Genomic DNA, 12,621 nt, shown 5'->3' with positions numbered 1-12,621 from the left:
TCGTACGCTTGGCGAAATCCAACTTCTACTTCGGCGGTGGTACGTAGAGAATGATAAACGCTGCTCCATTGCTCCTGCATGCCGGATTGGTGGGCAGTACTCTCTGAAAGCAGTGGTGAGAGTCGAGTGGCGAGTCTGCGAGCTGTCTGTTGCGATTGCAGCTATCCGCTATCGTACATTCTTGGCGTAGTTGAATGTATGTTTTTTACTGCACAGAGTGTGCGTATTTTGCCTACACAAAGGTAATGATCCGAGTCGATGTTGGGCACACGGATCATACGTACTTACATCTAAAACACCAGAAGCGTGGGTCTTCCATCTATCGCAATATGATCGATTTGGTTTCGAGTTTTTCGATCAGGAGATAGCCAGGTAGCTTGGTGTATCTTCTTATGGTGGAATCTGGTGCCGCAGACTACCATGTTTCGAGCTGCGCCGAAGTAGATCAGTCTCTGTTCCTTATCGAATGTTTCGTTGTGCAGGCTGAATTTTCCCGACTGTGAGACCAAGAATTACCCTCCTTGCCGACCGTGGCATTGAAGTCGCCAAGCACGATTTTCATGTCGAGGCGGAGGAAGAGCTCATAGCAACGTTCCAGGCGCTCATAGCAGGAATCTTTGGTCGCATCGTACTTCTCTTCCGTCGGGGCGTGGGCGCAAATGAGCGAGTTGTTGAAAAATCTCGCTTTGATGCGGATTATTGCGATTTTTTTTTTTGTCGGGACAGACTAGCAAGTATAGCACTGGGACACAATGAAGTCCATTGTACTGCACTCGGGTTCCCTTTTAAATTTTCATTAAATCTACTCGACCTCAACAGAAATCTGAGTAGATCTTGAGGTGCCAAGGAGCCAAGGTGGTCACTTCTTAACACATTAACGCCAAAGACCTGAAGCCTGATTCGAGCGAAAGCCGGGTAGACGCATAGAAAGTGGTCCGCCGTCTCATCCTCCTCTCCACATTCTGGGCAGAGTGCAGTGTCTGAGATGCCCACCTTTTTCATGTGCTTTGCCCATAGAAAGTGGCCTGTTCAACCAACTGCCTACATTCCCCTCTGCTTAATGACAGGAGGAACTGCGGCAGTCGGTCGGAAATGACAGGTAACATAAGTTTTGTTCATCTGCAGCCTTTGTCAGCCTGCCAAGCACACTTGTGGGTTGTAGTAACCATTTGCAAACCGTGACTTTGATGGCTACAGAAGAGAGTGGTAGAACGAGCTCCAGGCCAAGGAAGTTGGCCTCAGATCCCTAACTAAAGAGTCAGATGACCCATTTTGCATCAGGCTGTTATGTCTACTCACATAGTTCAGCCTGGATTTACAGGACTCGACTACTCTTGAAGTGGTTGAAGGCCTTCTAAGGCCATTCGCACAGCTTTACTGTCGCTGCAGACATATACAGATTTGCCTATCTATCTGTTTTCCACAACAAAGTTCATCGCTTCTTGAACAGCATACACCTCCGCTTGAAACACAAATGCATGCATTCCAAGAGCAAAGTGTAGATTTGTCCTGCTAGATTCCACGTAAACACCAGAGCTGGAACCGTGCTCGGTTCTGGACCATCCACGAAAATGCGAGAACAGTGTTTGCCTGGCCCATTTTCAGAGTTTCACCTCAGTTGAGCCTCTGGCAGCACCGGAATGTATCTCTTGTAAAGTACGACTCTGGATGGCATGGAATCAAGAGACATGGAGAGGATCATTGGATCGAAGTCCATGTCTACTCTGTTGTCAAATGCCGGACAGGGGCTGTACCAATTCCCATTGTATTTCAGCCTGCAGATGACCTTCAAGGACTCCCCTTGGATGAAAGCATCAAGTGGTGGTAGACTAACCAGAGCATCTAATGCCGGGCCTGAAGTAGTCGGAAAAGCTCCGGTGCAACAGATGGCCACAGTGCGTTGTAGTCTCGATAAGGTCCTTCTGACTCCCACGAGAGAGAGTCTATCACTGATGCATAGGTGATAATAGGACTTACCATAGCTGTGAAGGTCCATATGACCTTGCTAGGAGAAAGACCCCACTTTTTCCCAATGGACTTCTGGAAACTGTAGTCCAACGGATTCAGATCTGCACTTCCAGACGGCCAATCTTCTGCTGCTATGAACCCAGGAATATTGTTTTTAGCCACTGCTGGGTAGTTTTTACCTTATGTGCTGGAGCGGAATCTTACTAGAAGATCCAGTGCTCTCCATTGAAGAGAGTACGGCGCAACTGCTTCACCACGCCTTTTCAAACATCCCCCTGGTACACTTTGGCCACGATCTTAACCTTTTTTTCGCAGAAATATAGCGATGTAACGCCTTTACGAGACATTCCCCTCCAAACCATTATGGGGGCTGGATGGTGGCCACCTTCGAACTAGATTTTTTGCGTCTTTAGTTGATTTAGCATAGATTTCGTCGTTTTGCTTGTTGAAAACTTCTTCAATAGTGAAAGTTTTCTCATCTGTGATAAGAATATTTTCATGGCCCGTGACCGCGTGCCACCGAAGAAGCTGATTGCATCCGTCGACTCTAATTTTCTTCAAGCGCGTTGTCAAAAGATGACTAGTTGAGTGACGGAAGGCTTTCATTTGGAGATCATTTCTAATTAGTCTTGACAAGGATCTGGTCGATGCATTCAATCATTCAATACAATCATATTCAAGTTTTAGTAAAATTACGAAATTATAGTTTTGTTGGAAAGTATTAGATATAATAAATACTTTGCATTACTTTGCATACGCATTTAACGTGTCGCTTATTTGCCGTATATATGCACACTTCTCAAATCCATAAACGTCATTTTAAAATTTTAAGCTTCCTGTGACTTTATAAAATGCTCCCTTTTCCGATGAATGCAACGCACACAAATGCACTTCACTACATTCAACTTTACCAAAATCGTAATCACCAAATCGTTTTAATATTTCGCGTGCGTCGAATGCTCCCGCCGCTTTGTCATCAATCTGCTTACGGTACCGATTGTTCATCACAGTCATATGCAGCTTCACCGCATCGCGTTCGTGATCGTCGACACCCAAACCACTACGCAAAAATGGCTGCATGGCCGAATTGGCAAACTTTTGTAATTCTGGCGCTTCAATGCAAGCATACAGTACACGCACAGCACTCGGATCGTCATTCATGATCTCCAGACCGCGCACCTGCACTTGAAATGGCGTATGTAGATCGGCAAGGAAAGCTCTGCAAGGAGGAAATACATTAAATAAATCTACAAATGAAAAAAAAAAATACTTATTTTCCAAACCCCACGCTCACTTGCAACTTTGCAGGACTTCAACCGCTTTAGCACGTTCTGCTTCATCCAGTAGCACACAGACGCACAGCGTTAAATGTATGCATTCGTCAGCTTGGAAAAGATTTTCATCAATACCTGGCAAATTCAAAGCCAGTATTTGTGCCTATAGGGGGCAATATACTCGTAATTGAGATATATGTACATAAAAGCGATATACATTCTGTCAAAAAAGTACTGGGAATTGTTCAATAACGCGCAAAATAATTGTTTAATCATAAAATTACGTATTTTGCAGGCAACAGGCTCCATTCGAAGCAATACACATTTTCCAACGATTAGTCCAGTCATCTAAGCACCTTTTAAACGACTTTGAAGCGATCTTCTTCAGCTCCTTCAGCGAATTGTTCTTAATGACCTCTGTCGACTCAAAGCGGCGTTCGCGGAGTGGATATTAAAGTTTTGGGAAAAGGAAACAGGTACAGGTGTCTAAATCCGGTGAATACGATGGTTGTTCGATAATATTTGCCGAGTTTTTGCTCAAAAAAGTGTTCACAATATGAGCCTTGTGAGACGGTGCGTTTTCTTTCCACCAATTGGGCCGTTTCCTACGCACATTTTCTCTCAAGCGTCATAGCTTCCACAAAATATTCTTTATTTACCGTATGTTAGAACCACTTGGAACGAATTCCAAGTGCACAACCCCATCATAATCAAAGAAAACGAGTAGCATGACTTTCGCTTATAACCGACTTTGACGCGGCTTTTCGAGTTTTGGCTCATGTGGATAGCGCCATTCAGCCGCCTGTTGACTGGTTTGCATGTCAAACTCATACAGGGATGGATTGAAAAGTAATGAGCCTTATTTTTTTAAGCAGTATTTCAATTCGGCTGTCACAGTTTTTTGGATCGCCTCGATGGAGTCGAAACGCCGCCCCTTCAACTTTCTTTTCAGGCGCGGGAACAAGAAGAAGTCCGGAGGGGACAGGTCGGGGCTGTAGAGAGGTTGGGGAAGCACCGGAACCCCCATCTTGGCCAATGCAGAGGTGCAGAGGAAGGCGGTGTGCGCCAGCGCATTGTCGTGATGAAGGGTCCAATTGTTGACGAGGTCGGGCCGAACCCGGGCAACGCGGTTTTTCAGCCGAAGGAGCACTTCTTTGTAAAATGCCCCGTTTACAGTGCTTCCTGGAGGCGCAAAATCCTTGTGGACGATGTCTCGAGAGTCTAAAAAAATGATCAGCTGCATTTTCGCCACTGCAAAATCGTAACACACTTTTAAAACAGCTTTCACGCGCGGAGCGATGTTGACTGCACCGCTGTTGCCAGCGAACTGGGACCGGTTTCTAGTGGAAGGGGAAGGTCCAACGATCACTTTCCCCCACCAGCCGATTCGGTTGATCGCTTGGCAGACGCTCCGCGCGGGAAGGCTCATTACTCTTCAATCAAACCCTATATACCCACGTCTCATCACCTGTTATGATGCGCTGTATAAACGTTGGGTCCAAGTTCACAGACTTGCTTGAGGTCTTCAGCCACCTTCTTCCGATGATTTTTGAAAATTGTGACATAAATCCAACTCTCTTGTAACGAGTCCAACAGCCACGCGTCTCATGCCCAATTGATGGTGTAAAATGTTGCGAATTGATTGGTGGGACACGCTAAAGTCACGAGCTACTTCCCCCAAACTTAAATGATGGTTTTCCAGCACCATTTCCTTGACTTTGTCGACGTTTTCATCCGTTAAAGACGTTGATGGGCGACCAGATCGGGGCAAATCTTCCACGACTTCTCGGCCCTCTGCAAAAGCCTTATGCCACTTGTAGACCCCTGAGAAAGCACACTCGCCATAGGCTTTCTGCAACATTTTCTACGATTCGGCACACGAAATACCGTCCAAAACATAAAATTTAAGACAAATTCTTTGTTCGATATTTTTCCCCCTAGTGAAAATCGCAGAGCCCACCTGCGGTTGACTGATATAAAAGTAATTAAATGCCAAAAACAAGCCAATTGGCAGATCACACTCAAACTCTGCGACACTGTAGAGGAAAGTTGTATCAACATTCCAGCAAAAAACAAAAAATTTAGACATATTTGTATGTGTAACGCGCGCTTTTTAAGGGGTTAGGTAGGTTTGAAAATTTCAAAAAATCGAATTTTATTTTTTTGTCTCATTAAATAGTACAGTATGTTTAAAATACTCTCCTAAAATTTTAAGTCAGTCCGAGTAAAATTCTAAGAGATAGACCCTTCAGAAGTTCCGCCCATTAGGCCACGTCAGTTGAGCGCTTCGCTCGTATACGTGTTTATCTCAAAACTCCATTTTTTAAGTCGGTGGACACGATATCTCGAAAAGTTATGAAGCGATTTAATTCAAATTTTGTACAAATCTTTGAAATAACATTATCTAGTTATTGAACGAAGGATTTTTTTTTGTTAATTACAACAATTTTTTTTTAGCCAATGTATGTCGAAAATTTCACTAAAAAATGTGTTTTTTTTGGTTCAAAGCCTGTCATAAATTCAAATTTTGATTTTTTTTCCATCGTACAACAACGAGATTTACCCATGTACTAACGAAATCCGTTTGGTTTTCTGATTTTAGATGAACCAATAATGAGCTATGCTGTCCACGGCAAGAGCTTTTTTTTTTGAGACGTCAAGGAAGATGAGGTACCAACGGCTGAGTTTTCGAAATTTTTAAATAAAAATTTCACAAAATACTGTTTAAATATGTATCTTAGATACAGTGAATTGCTTAAATAAAATATATGATTTTATATACTAAAAAAAAATAGTCAAAATCTTCTTTTTTTCAACCTCTGAAACCCACCTAACCCCTTAAATGAGCAATTCCCGATATTTTTTTGACAGAATCTAAACTAATCACCTTGAAATCACTGTATTTCTCCTTTACTTCGCCGTAATTTAACGCCACACAGGTGAAGTGCGTCGGTCTCATACGTTTACGCAGTGAAACCAATAGCAAATTTATTTTTCTACGTGCTGCCATAACGCTGCTGCGTGTTTTGCCTGAAACGTTTTTAAATACATTTTTCACAAATTCCTTTCTGATTCAATATTACATTGTGGCAGAACTCACCTTTTATAGAAACATCTTCAGCCTTTTTCTGCCCCCCACCACCATCTCTGCTGCGTGGCACATAAATATCTGTTTGTGTTTCCGATTCAATGCGTCGTTTTGTGGTGCCTTTGAAACCGATCAATCCGCCATAAAAACTCCTGCAACAAAGCAAAACTGCATTAAACTCAGGGTCCAATGAAATGTGAATCCGTACTGTGCCACATGCAGAGTCAATTTGTAGTAGCTATTTGGCAGTTCTTCCAGAATGAAATCGGCCCCCTCCTCCTGTTCATCATCATCGTCCTCGTTATACAAGTCTGGAAAACCAATTAATAATTAGCAGAACGAAGGTTGATGTTGATATTCATTGCTTACCCTGCTCCGTGTAAGTATTTTCCGATTTTTTTGACTCTGGTTGCCGTTGGCGCTGCATGGCCGCTAGTTGATTACCGAAATCTTCGTGAATTAGATTAATGCGATAGCAACGGTTGTTGTCCAAGCGTTGCAGAGGTGGCGCTAATATTTCACGGCTCATAATCGCAGTAGTTTGTAGTGAAAATAAATCATATAAAAAATTGTATTCAAACGGCAAATTATTAGGTGTGTTTTTGTACCAACTAATTGTATCAATAAAATTTGTTTCCACTAAATAATTTGTACCAATTATTTCAACATGCAATGACTTTTTGTGAGGTTTGTACCTAAATATTTGGGAAATTTGCGCGAATAGTTTGTGGAAACAGTCCGGATTTATAACCCACCAAGGCGAATTTATTACAGGTGACAGCAAACACATATAAGTAAAACCCTACATGTATTTGTTGTTGCGTTTGGTGCAAGCATCATGTCAAAATCAGCAAGCAAATGTAATGTATGAATGTAAACATACCAATACATACAAACAAAGCATATCATTTTGACGTAAGCCATACCTACGGCGAAAAATTCAGCTGGGTGAATGCTGTCACCTTATTAAATCCACCTTGTAACCCACCTAGAACGGTCACCTCTGCAGTATTCGCTCTAAAATGTATGTGAAATCTTGTTGCCAAGGTGGATTTATTATTAATAAATTCGCCTTGCTTGTTGCTATTCAAAACTAACAAGAGCAAAGAGGTATTACGTTTTTAGGGGAAGGCAGAAATTCGTGTAGGAAGTTAAAATATACAGTAGGTTCTGTTTTTATGCGGCTTTTTTTTATGCGGTTTTGAAATAGTGCGGTTTTTTTTTTAATTACAAAATGCATGTCGACCTATCGGGAATTGTACATATAAACAAGATTCTAAACCAGCTAAGCAAAAACTCATCACAGATTACATCAGAAATGCTAACCCTACAAGTATGGAACCGCCTGCATAACCATCTAGATCAGACGTGTACATTTCCTCAAGTGACGAAAGTGATTTTACGCCAAATCCTAAACGAACGCGCAACATGTGGGTATTGTCTGATTCTATTTCTGACTTAAATTTATTTTTCGATTCTGACGTTTCTTAAATAAAGATATAATTTTCAAAAATACAATATTTTGTTTATGCGATTTTATTTCATTATTTCAGATTCACGCGGTCTATGGAACGTATCTATAGTTATAATATGGGACTAGTGCCCTTTTTTATGCGATTTTATTACATTATTTCAGATTTATGCGGTTTTAGCATTTGAAACGTATCTATAGTTTTACTATAGAACTAGTAACTTTTTTTATGCTGTTTTTTTTTATGCTGTTTCTTGCGGAACGTATCTACCGCATAAAAACAGAACCTACTGTAATCATATTTCCCTGAAAGGTGCAAATTTTCCGTTATTGCAATTGCTTTGATACTTTTTTTGCAAGTATATTTTAATTAAATTGAGAGAGTAACCCTGGTAGTGGCAGGCTAATTACCTAACCTGCCAGAAAGCAAAATATGTAGATTAACGAAACCAACGCAAGATTGAGTCTTGTCGAGGCCCTATGCTTCCAAATGGAGTAAACAAGGAAAGAAAGAAAAAAAAACCTGAATGCTAAGTCCATTGTACAATGGTCACAGATGACCAATGGCTACGTTATGGAGTACTATACAGCGGAACTATGGCCGTTTATTTTATATGTATGGTGAAGAATCAAGAATGATAAAATAAGATTGCGCCTTCCGAATTCGATGGGACGTCATTGCTGTGAATATATAAATAAAAGGAAGACAACTTACTTGTTTGTGAATATTGGAGTAATTGATTTCCTCTTTTCCATTCTCCTTTAATTTAGAAATGCCAGTAAATCAGAATGGCGGCAAGTTTTTCATTTATTCTCTTACATTCTCCTATTCCCTTTCTCTTGACAGTTTTGATTTAAAAAATGTTGTTGTTGCTTGAATACCACTGATCTTGAATAGATTCGCCCATTTCCACAGGGAAACATTTTGTTCCTGGGAGAAGAATGGGCGAGGAAGAGAGAGAGGAGATTTTGTTGTTGTTGTAGCAGCGTAAACATTCCCCGTGCATATACGAGGAATGCTGCTGAAGTGACAGTCCTTGGCCGGATATAAATCCGGGCGTTCCGGTTACGTAGAACCGACTGTCGTGGGGATTTTGTCTCCCATACTGGCGACACGCTTTGTGTTCTTATTCGTATTATATTTTCAATCTGAAAGTTGGATACAAAACAATTTTTGACAGTTGCTTCTTTCGATTTCTTCTTTTGTGAGAGCAAGTTTTGAATTCAGTGTTGGTTTGCAACCAAATGGAATAAATCAACCATGAAAAACATCAGAACGCTGCTTGAAAAATGTAGAATGATTTTTGCTAGTAAAGTAGGCATGATTTAAAAACTTATGGGACATGTTTATGTTGAATTAATTTCATTTTTATAAGTTCATTTAATTTAAAAATCACAATGGCCAAACCATTTGCAGAATATTTACAAACAAGAAATTACTTTTCATTTTCTTAATTTGTTTGGTGTACTTCAAGCGAAGACGTCAGTCGGTTGTCAAAATCGCAATATATTAATTAGCGGCTTACGGAAGGCGCCACCTTAAGTAGTCTCTACACGGTGATGTCTCCACCTTCGATTGATTCTCTCCAACGTGAAAATATACGAAATGTGTAATCAAAATAAAAACGACGAAATCAGCTGTTCCGATTGATTTCCGAAACTTATATTCAACACGATACACTGAATTTTCACCTCAGCAGTTGACTTTTTTCTGCACGTGCAATACCAATTTGTTAAAACACTAAAAATTGTTCTATTTTTTATTAATTGTTTTCATAAAAAAGGGTTTGTATAATAACCTTAACATGGCGCCAGCACCACCGGGCAGTGAACCACCAAAATCATGGAAAAAAATAAATGAGGAGCGAAAAGCTCTGAAAAAGCAACGCAAGCAAGAGAAATTGCTTAAAGATTTGGAGAAAAATGCAAAATCTGAATTGGATGCAGCAGAACCTGCGGAAAAGCCTAAGTTGCAACCTTCAACTATTAGCATTGCCGTCCCCGGTTCCATACTCGAGAATGCACAATCGGCTGAGCTGCGTTCATACGTAGCCGGTCAGATAGCGCGCGCAGCGTGTATTTTCCGCGTGCATGAAGTGATTGTGTTCGACGATGTAGGCGTGGCTACGGCACGGGAAACACAGCGCAACTATGATGCAGACGATGCCGAAGATGCAACAAATGGTGACGGCTCAACAGCAGTAACAGTGCGGAAAAGTTGCCTGCAATTGGCACGTATTCTACAATACTTGGAGTGTCCACAGTATCTCCGCAAGTTCTTTTTCCCTCTACATAAAGATCTACAATACTCCGGTCTATTGAATCCATTGGATACGCCACATCATTTGCGACAACAGAATGTTTTCCTCTATCGCGAAGGTATTATTTGTGATAAAAAAGCAAAAGACGGATTTTCCTATGTCAATGCTGGTTTACTGAATGATGTGCTGGTTAATAAGGCAATCGAAGCGGGTGTACGGGTAACAGTCAAACTGGACAACGTGCGAGGTATGCTCGGAGACTACTTACCTCATTTATATCAATGTAGTATTTAATGTTTTTTTTTTTTTTTTTTTTTTCTAGATAACAGCAAAAAACTGCGCGGCACTGTAGTTAGTCCAGATGAACCGCGTCGCGAAACTGGCATCTACTGGGGCTACACAGTGCGCATTGCACATTCATTGGCAGAAATATTTACTAAATCACCTTATTCTGGCGGCTATGACCTAACTGTTGGCACATCAGATCGCGGTACCAATGTGCATGAGGTGCCGAATCGTTCATACAAATTCAACCATCTTCTTCTTGTATTTGGTGGGCTCAAGGGCCTCGAAGCTGCGCTGGCAAATGATGACAAACTAAATGTAGATGATCCAGCGCTACTTTTTGATCATTATGTGAATGTGTTGCCACGTCAAGGATCGCGCACAATACGCACAGAAGAGGCATTGTTAATTGCATTGGCAGCGTTGCAGGAAAAATTGCTGCCCAACGTGCCGGAAGTAGAGGAAAAACTTGACGAATATGAACTGCCGCGCAGTGATTACACAGGCATACGACCCGATGTAATGAAAAGCAATAAAAATAGTAAAAAACGTCAATTTTCGGATAATGCTGGCGAACACGAGCATGCTGAAGTTGCATCTCAGCAGGAACAGACAAAGTTTGAAGAGAAAATGTCACCGAAAAAGGCGAAAAAGAGTAAACATAATGGATCTTTGACTGCCACGGAAATTGAAGTAAAACCAAAGTCGAAAATAATGAAGCAATTCAATAAGGGCTTAAACATGGATGGAAATGATGACGACTTTGAAGTGGTGCCAGCTAATGATAGCAAATCAACGGTAGCGTCGAAAGATTTGGGTGATTTGAGTCGCTTTGATTAGTTGATCATTTTAAAATGATGTTAAGTTAGTATAGTGGCTATAAAATTATAATCTTTTCTATAATATGTATGTTATATGTACATATATAAACTACTGCATTTTTTTTATAAGTAATTTGTCTATTTTGAAGTGTGGTAGTGTTAACTCTAAAGCTGCATACAGTTTTCGCGCCGCTCACTGCTAGTTTCATGGACAGGGGCGAAAAATGTTTGATACTGTGGATCGTGAAAGCCTCTATACTAGCCGTCTACTCTCAAAAAGCACAAACCTATGATATATGTACATTAGGGCCGCACAGAATTAAGTCCAAAGGGCCAGGCAGCGTGGTATTTGTACCGTTGTTGTGTTGCGCTGGTGATTTGAAAATGCCGTAATGCAACGTTTGGCATTGGAGAAATGAGGCAAAAGAGACTGAATTGGAGGAGGATTGTTGATGAAGCTATGGTCTATAGATAATCTATGGTCCAGCACAGACTGTGAAGCTGAGAGAGAGAGGGAGAGAGAGTAATGCCACGTTGTAGCCGAAATAGTAACAACGTCTCAACACACTCTGCTAATTCTAAATAGTTGGTGACATAATAGGTCTGTTCATGTAAAAATTATCCAGTAACTCAATTTCCATGAATTCGCTCTCAAAGAGATATAAGACAAAAAACATAAACGCAAAACCAGTAACAATTTGCAAGTTTTACGAGCAGCCGATTAAATTGCTTGCGGGGAAAATCACAAAAATTAAAAATTTTTCAGTTTCAGTTTCATAAAAAAAAAAAAATAAAGCAAATACTATAAAATGCAAACAAGCCACGTGTCGTACTTTGAATGTACAACTTAGTGGTTCTGCCAATTTTGACATACGGTTGCCTAGTTTGGTGGATAGCTCTTCAGAAGGGCTACAATACCATTAAATTAGAGAGAGTGCAGGGAACTGCATGTGTTGGCATCACTGGTGCTTGTATATAGAATATGTCACACTGCTGCGCTTACCGTTATTCTGCACTTACTTCCCGTGGATCTGCAGGTTAAATCCATTGCTGCTCCGAGTGCTATTAGGCTGAAGGAGATTGGCCTTTGGAGACAACTTCCTGTAGAACATAGTAGCATCTTGAAGCAGATCTCCCCTTCCTTCTCTGTTATTCGCACTCACCTCTCCATCCGCAAACTGTGCTTTGAGGGTTGTGCTAGGTTAATCTTTCCAAGCAGGCAAGATTGGAAAGAGGGGAGAGTCGGTACGGATATAGATACCTCTGTTTTCACTGACGGATCCGAAATGGGGTCTGAAGTGGGAACGAGGGTTTACTCTAAATCAGCCAGCATTTCGGACTCCTTTAAACTGCCGGAAACAAGCAGCGTTTTTCAAGCAGAGGTCTTCGCGATCCTGCAGGCATGCAAAATGTTTCGGAATCGCTGGTGGGAGGGACACATTAATATTTTTTC

General features: G+C 41.2%; 2 protein-coding genes across 2 annotated transcripts; one reads left to right on the top strand and one right to left on the bottom strand.

The window, feature by feature from the left end:
- Positions 1-2,717: 2,717 nt before the first annotated feature.
- Positions 2,718-6,946, bottom strand: LOC129246084 (activating signal cointegrator 1 complex subunit 1). The gene is made up of 6 exons (XM_054884619.1): positions 6,700-6,946; positions 6,539-6,641; positions 6,343-6,482; positions 6,130-6,272; positions 3,263-3,405; positions 2,718-3,187 (listed from the first exon to the last, which is right to left on the bottom strand). Exons 1-6 carry the CDS (start codon positions 6,857-6,859, stop codon positions 2,788-2,790), a joined length of 1,089 nt encoding a protein of 362 aa, XP_054740594.1. The 5' UTR covers positions 6,860-6,946; the 3' UTR covers positions 2,718-2,787.
- Positions 6,947-9,485: 2,539 nt separating this feature from the next.
- Positions 9,486-11,292, top strand: LOC129246038 (putative methyltransferase C9orf114). Its single transcript, XM_054884546.1, has 2 exons — positions 9,486-10,309; positions 10,385-11,292. Exons 1-2 carry the CDS (start codon positions 9,607-9,609, stop codon positions 11,185-11,187), a joined length of 1,506 nt encoding a protein of 501 aa, XP_054740521.1. The 5' UTR covers positions 9,486-9,606; the 3' UTR covers positions 11,188-11,292.
- The last annotated feature ends 1,329 nt before the right edge of the window (positions 11,293-12,621 follow it).

The sequence above is a fragment of the Anastrepha obliqua genome, chromosome 4 (assembly GCF_027943255.1).
Source record: "Anastrepha obliqua isolate idAnaObli1 chromosome 4, idAnaObli1_1.0, whole genome shotgun sequence".
NCBI lineage: Eukaryota > Metazoa > Arthropoda > Insecta > Diptera > Tephritidae > Anastrepha > Anastrepha obliqua.
This window is presented reverse-complemented; position numbering and strand designations above follow the sequence as displayed.

Excerpts from the sequence above, each read along its gene's own strand:
- LOC129246084 (XM_054884619.1), bottom strand. The coding sequence starts at position 6,859 with ATGAGCCGTGAAATATTAGCGCCACCTCTGCAACGCTTGGACAACAAC. Across the intron at positions 6,273-6,342 it reads TGAAGATGTTTCTATAAAAG|GCAAAACACGCAGCAGCGTT; the intron begins GTGAGTTCTGCC and ends AAAACGTTTCAG. Across the intron at positions 3,188-3,262 it reads GAAGTCCTGCAAAGTTGCAA|AGCTTTCCTTGCCGATCTAC; the intron begins GTGAGCGTGGGG and ends TCCTCCTTGCAG.
- LOC129246038 (XM_054884546.1), top strand. The coding sequence starts at position 9,607 with ATGGCGCCAGCACCACCGGGCAGTGAACCACCAAAATCATGGAAAAAA. Across the intron at positions 10,310-10,384 it reads CAAACTGGACAACGTGCGAG|ATAACAGCAAAAAACTGCGC; the intron begins GTATGCTCGGAG and ends TTTTTTTTCTAG.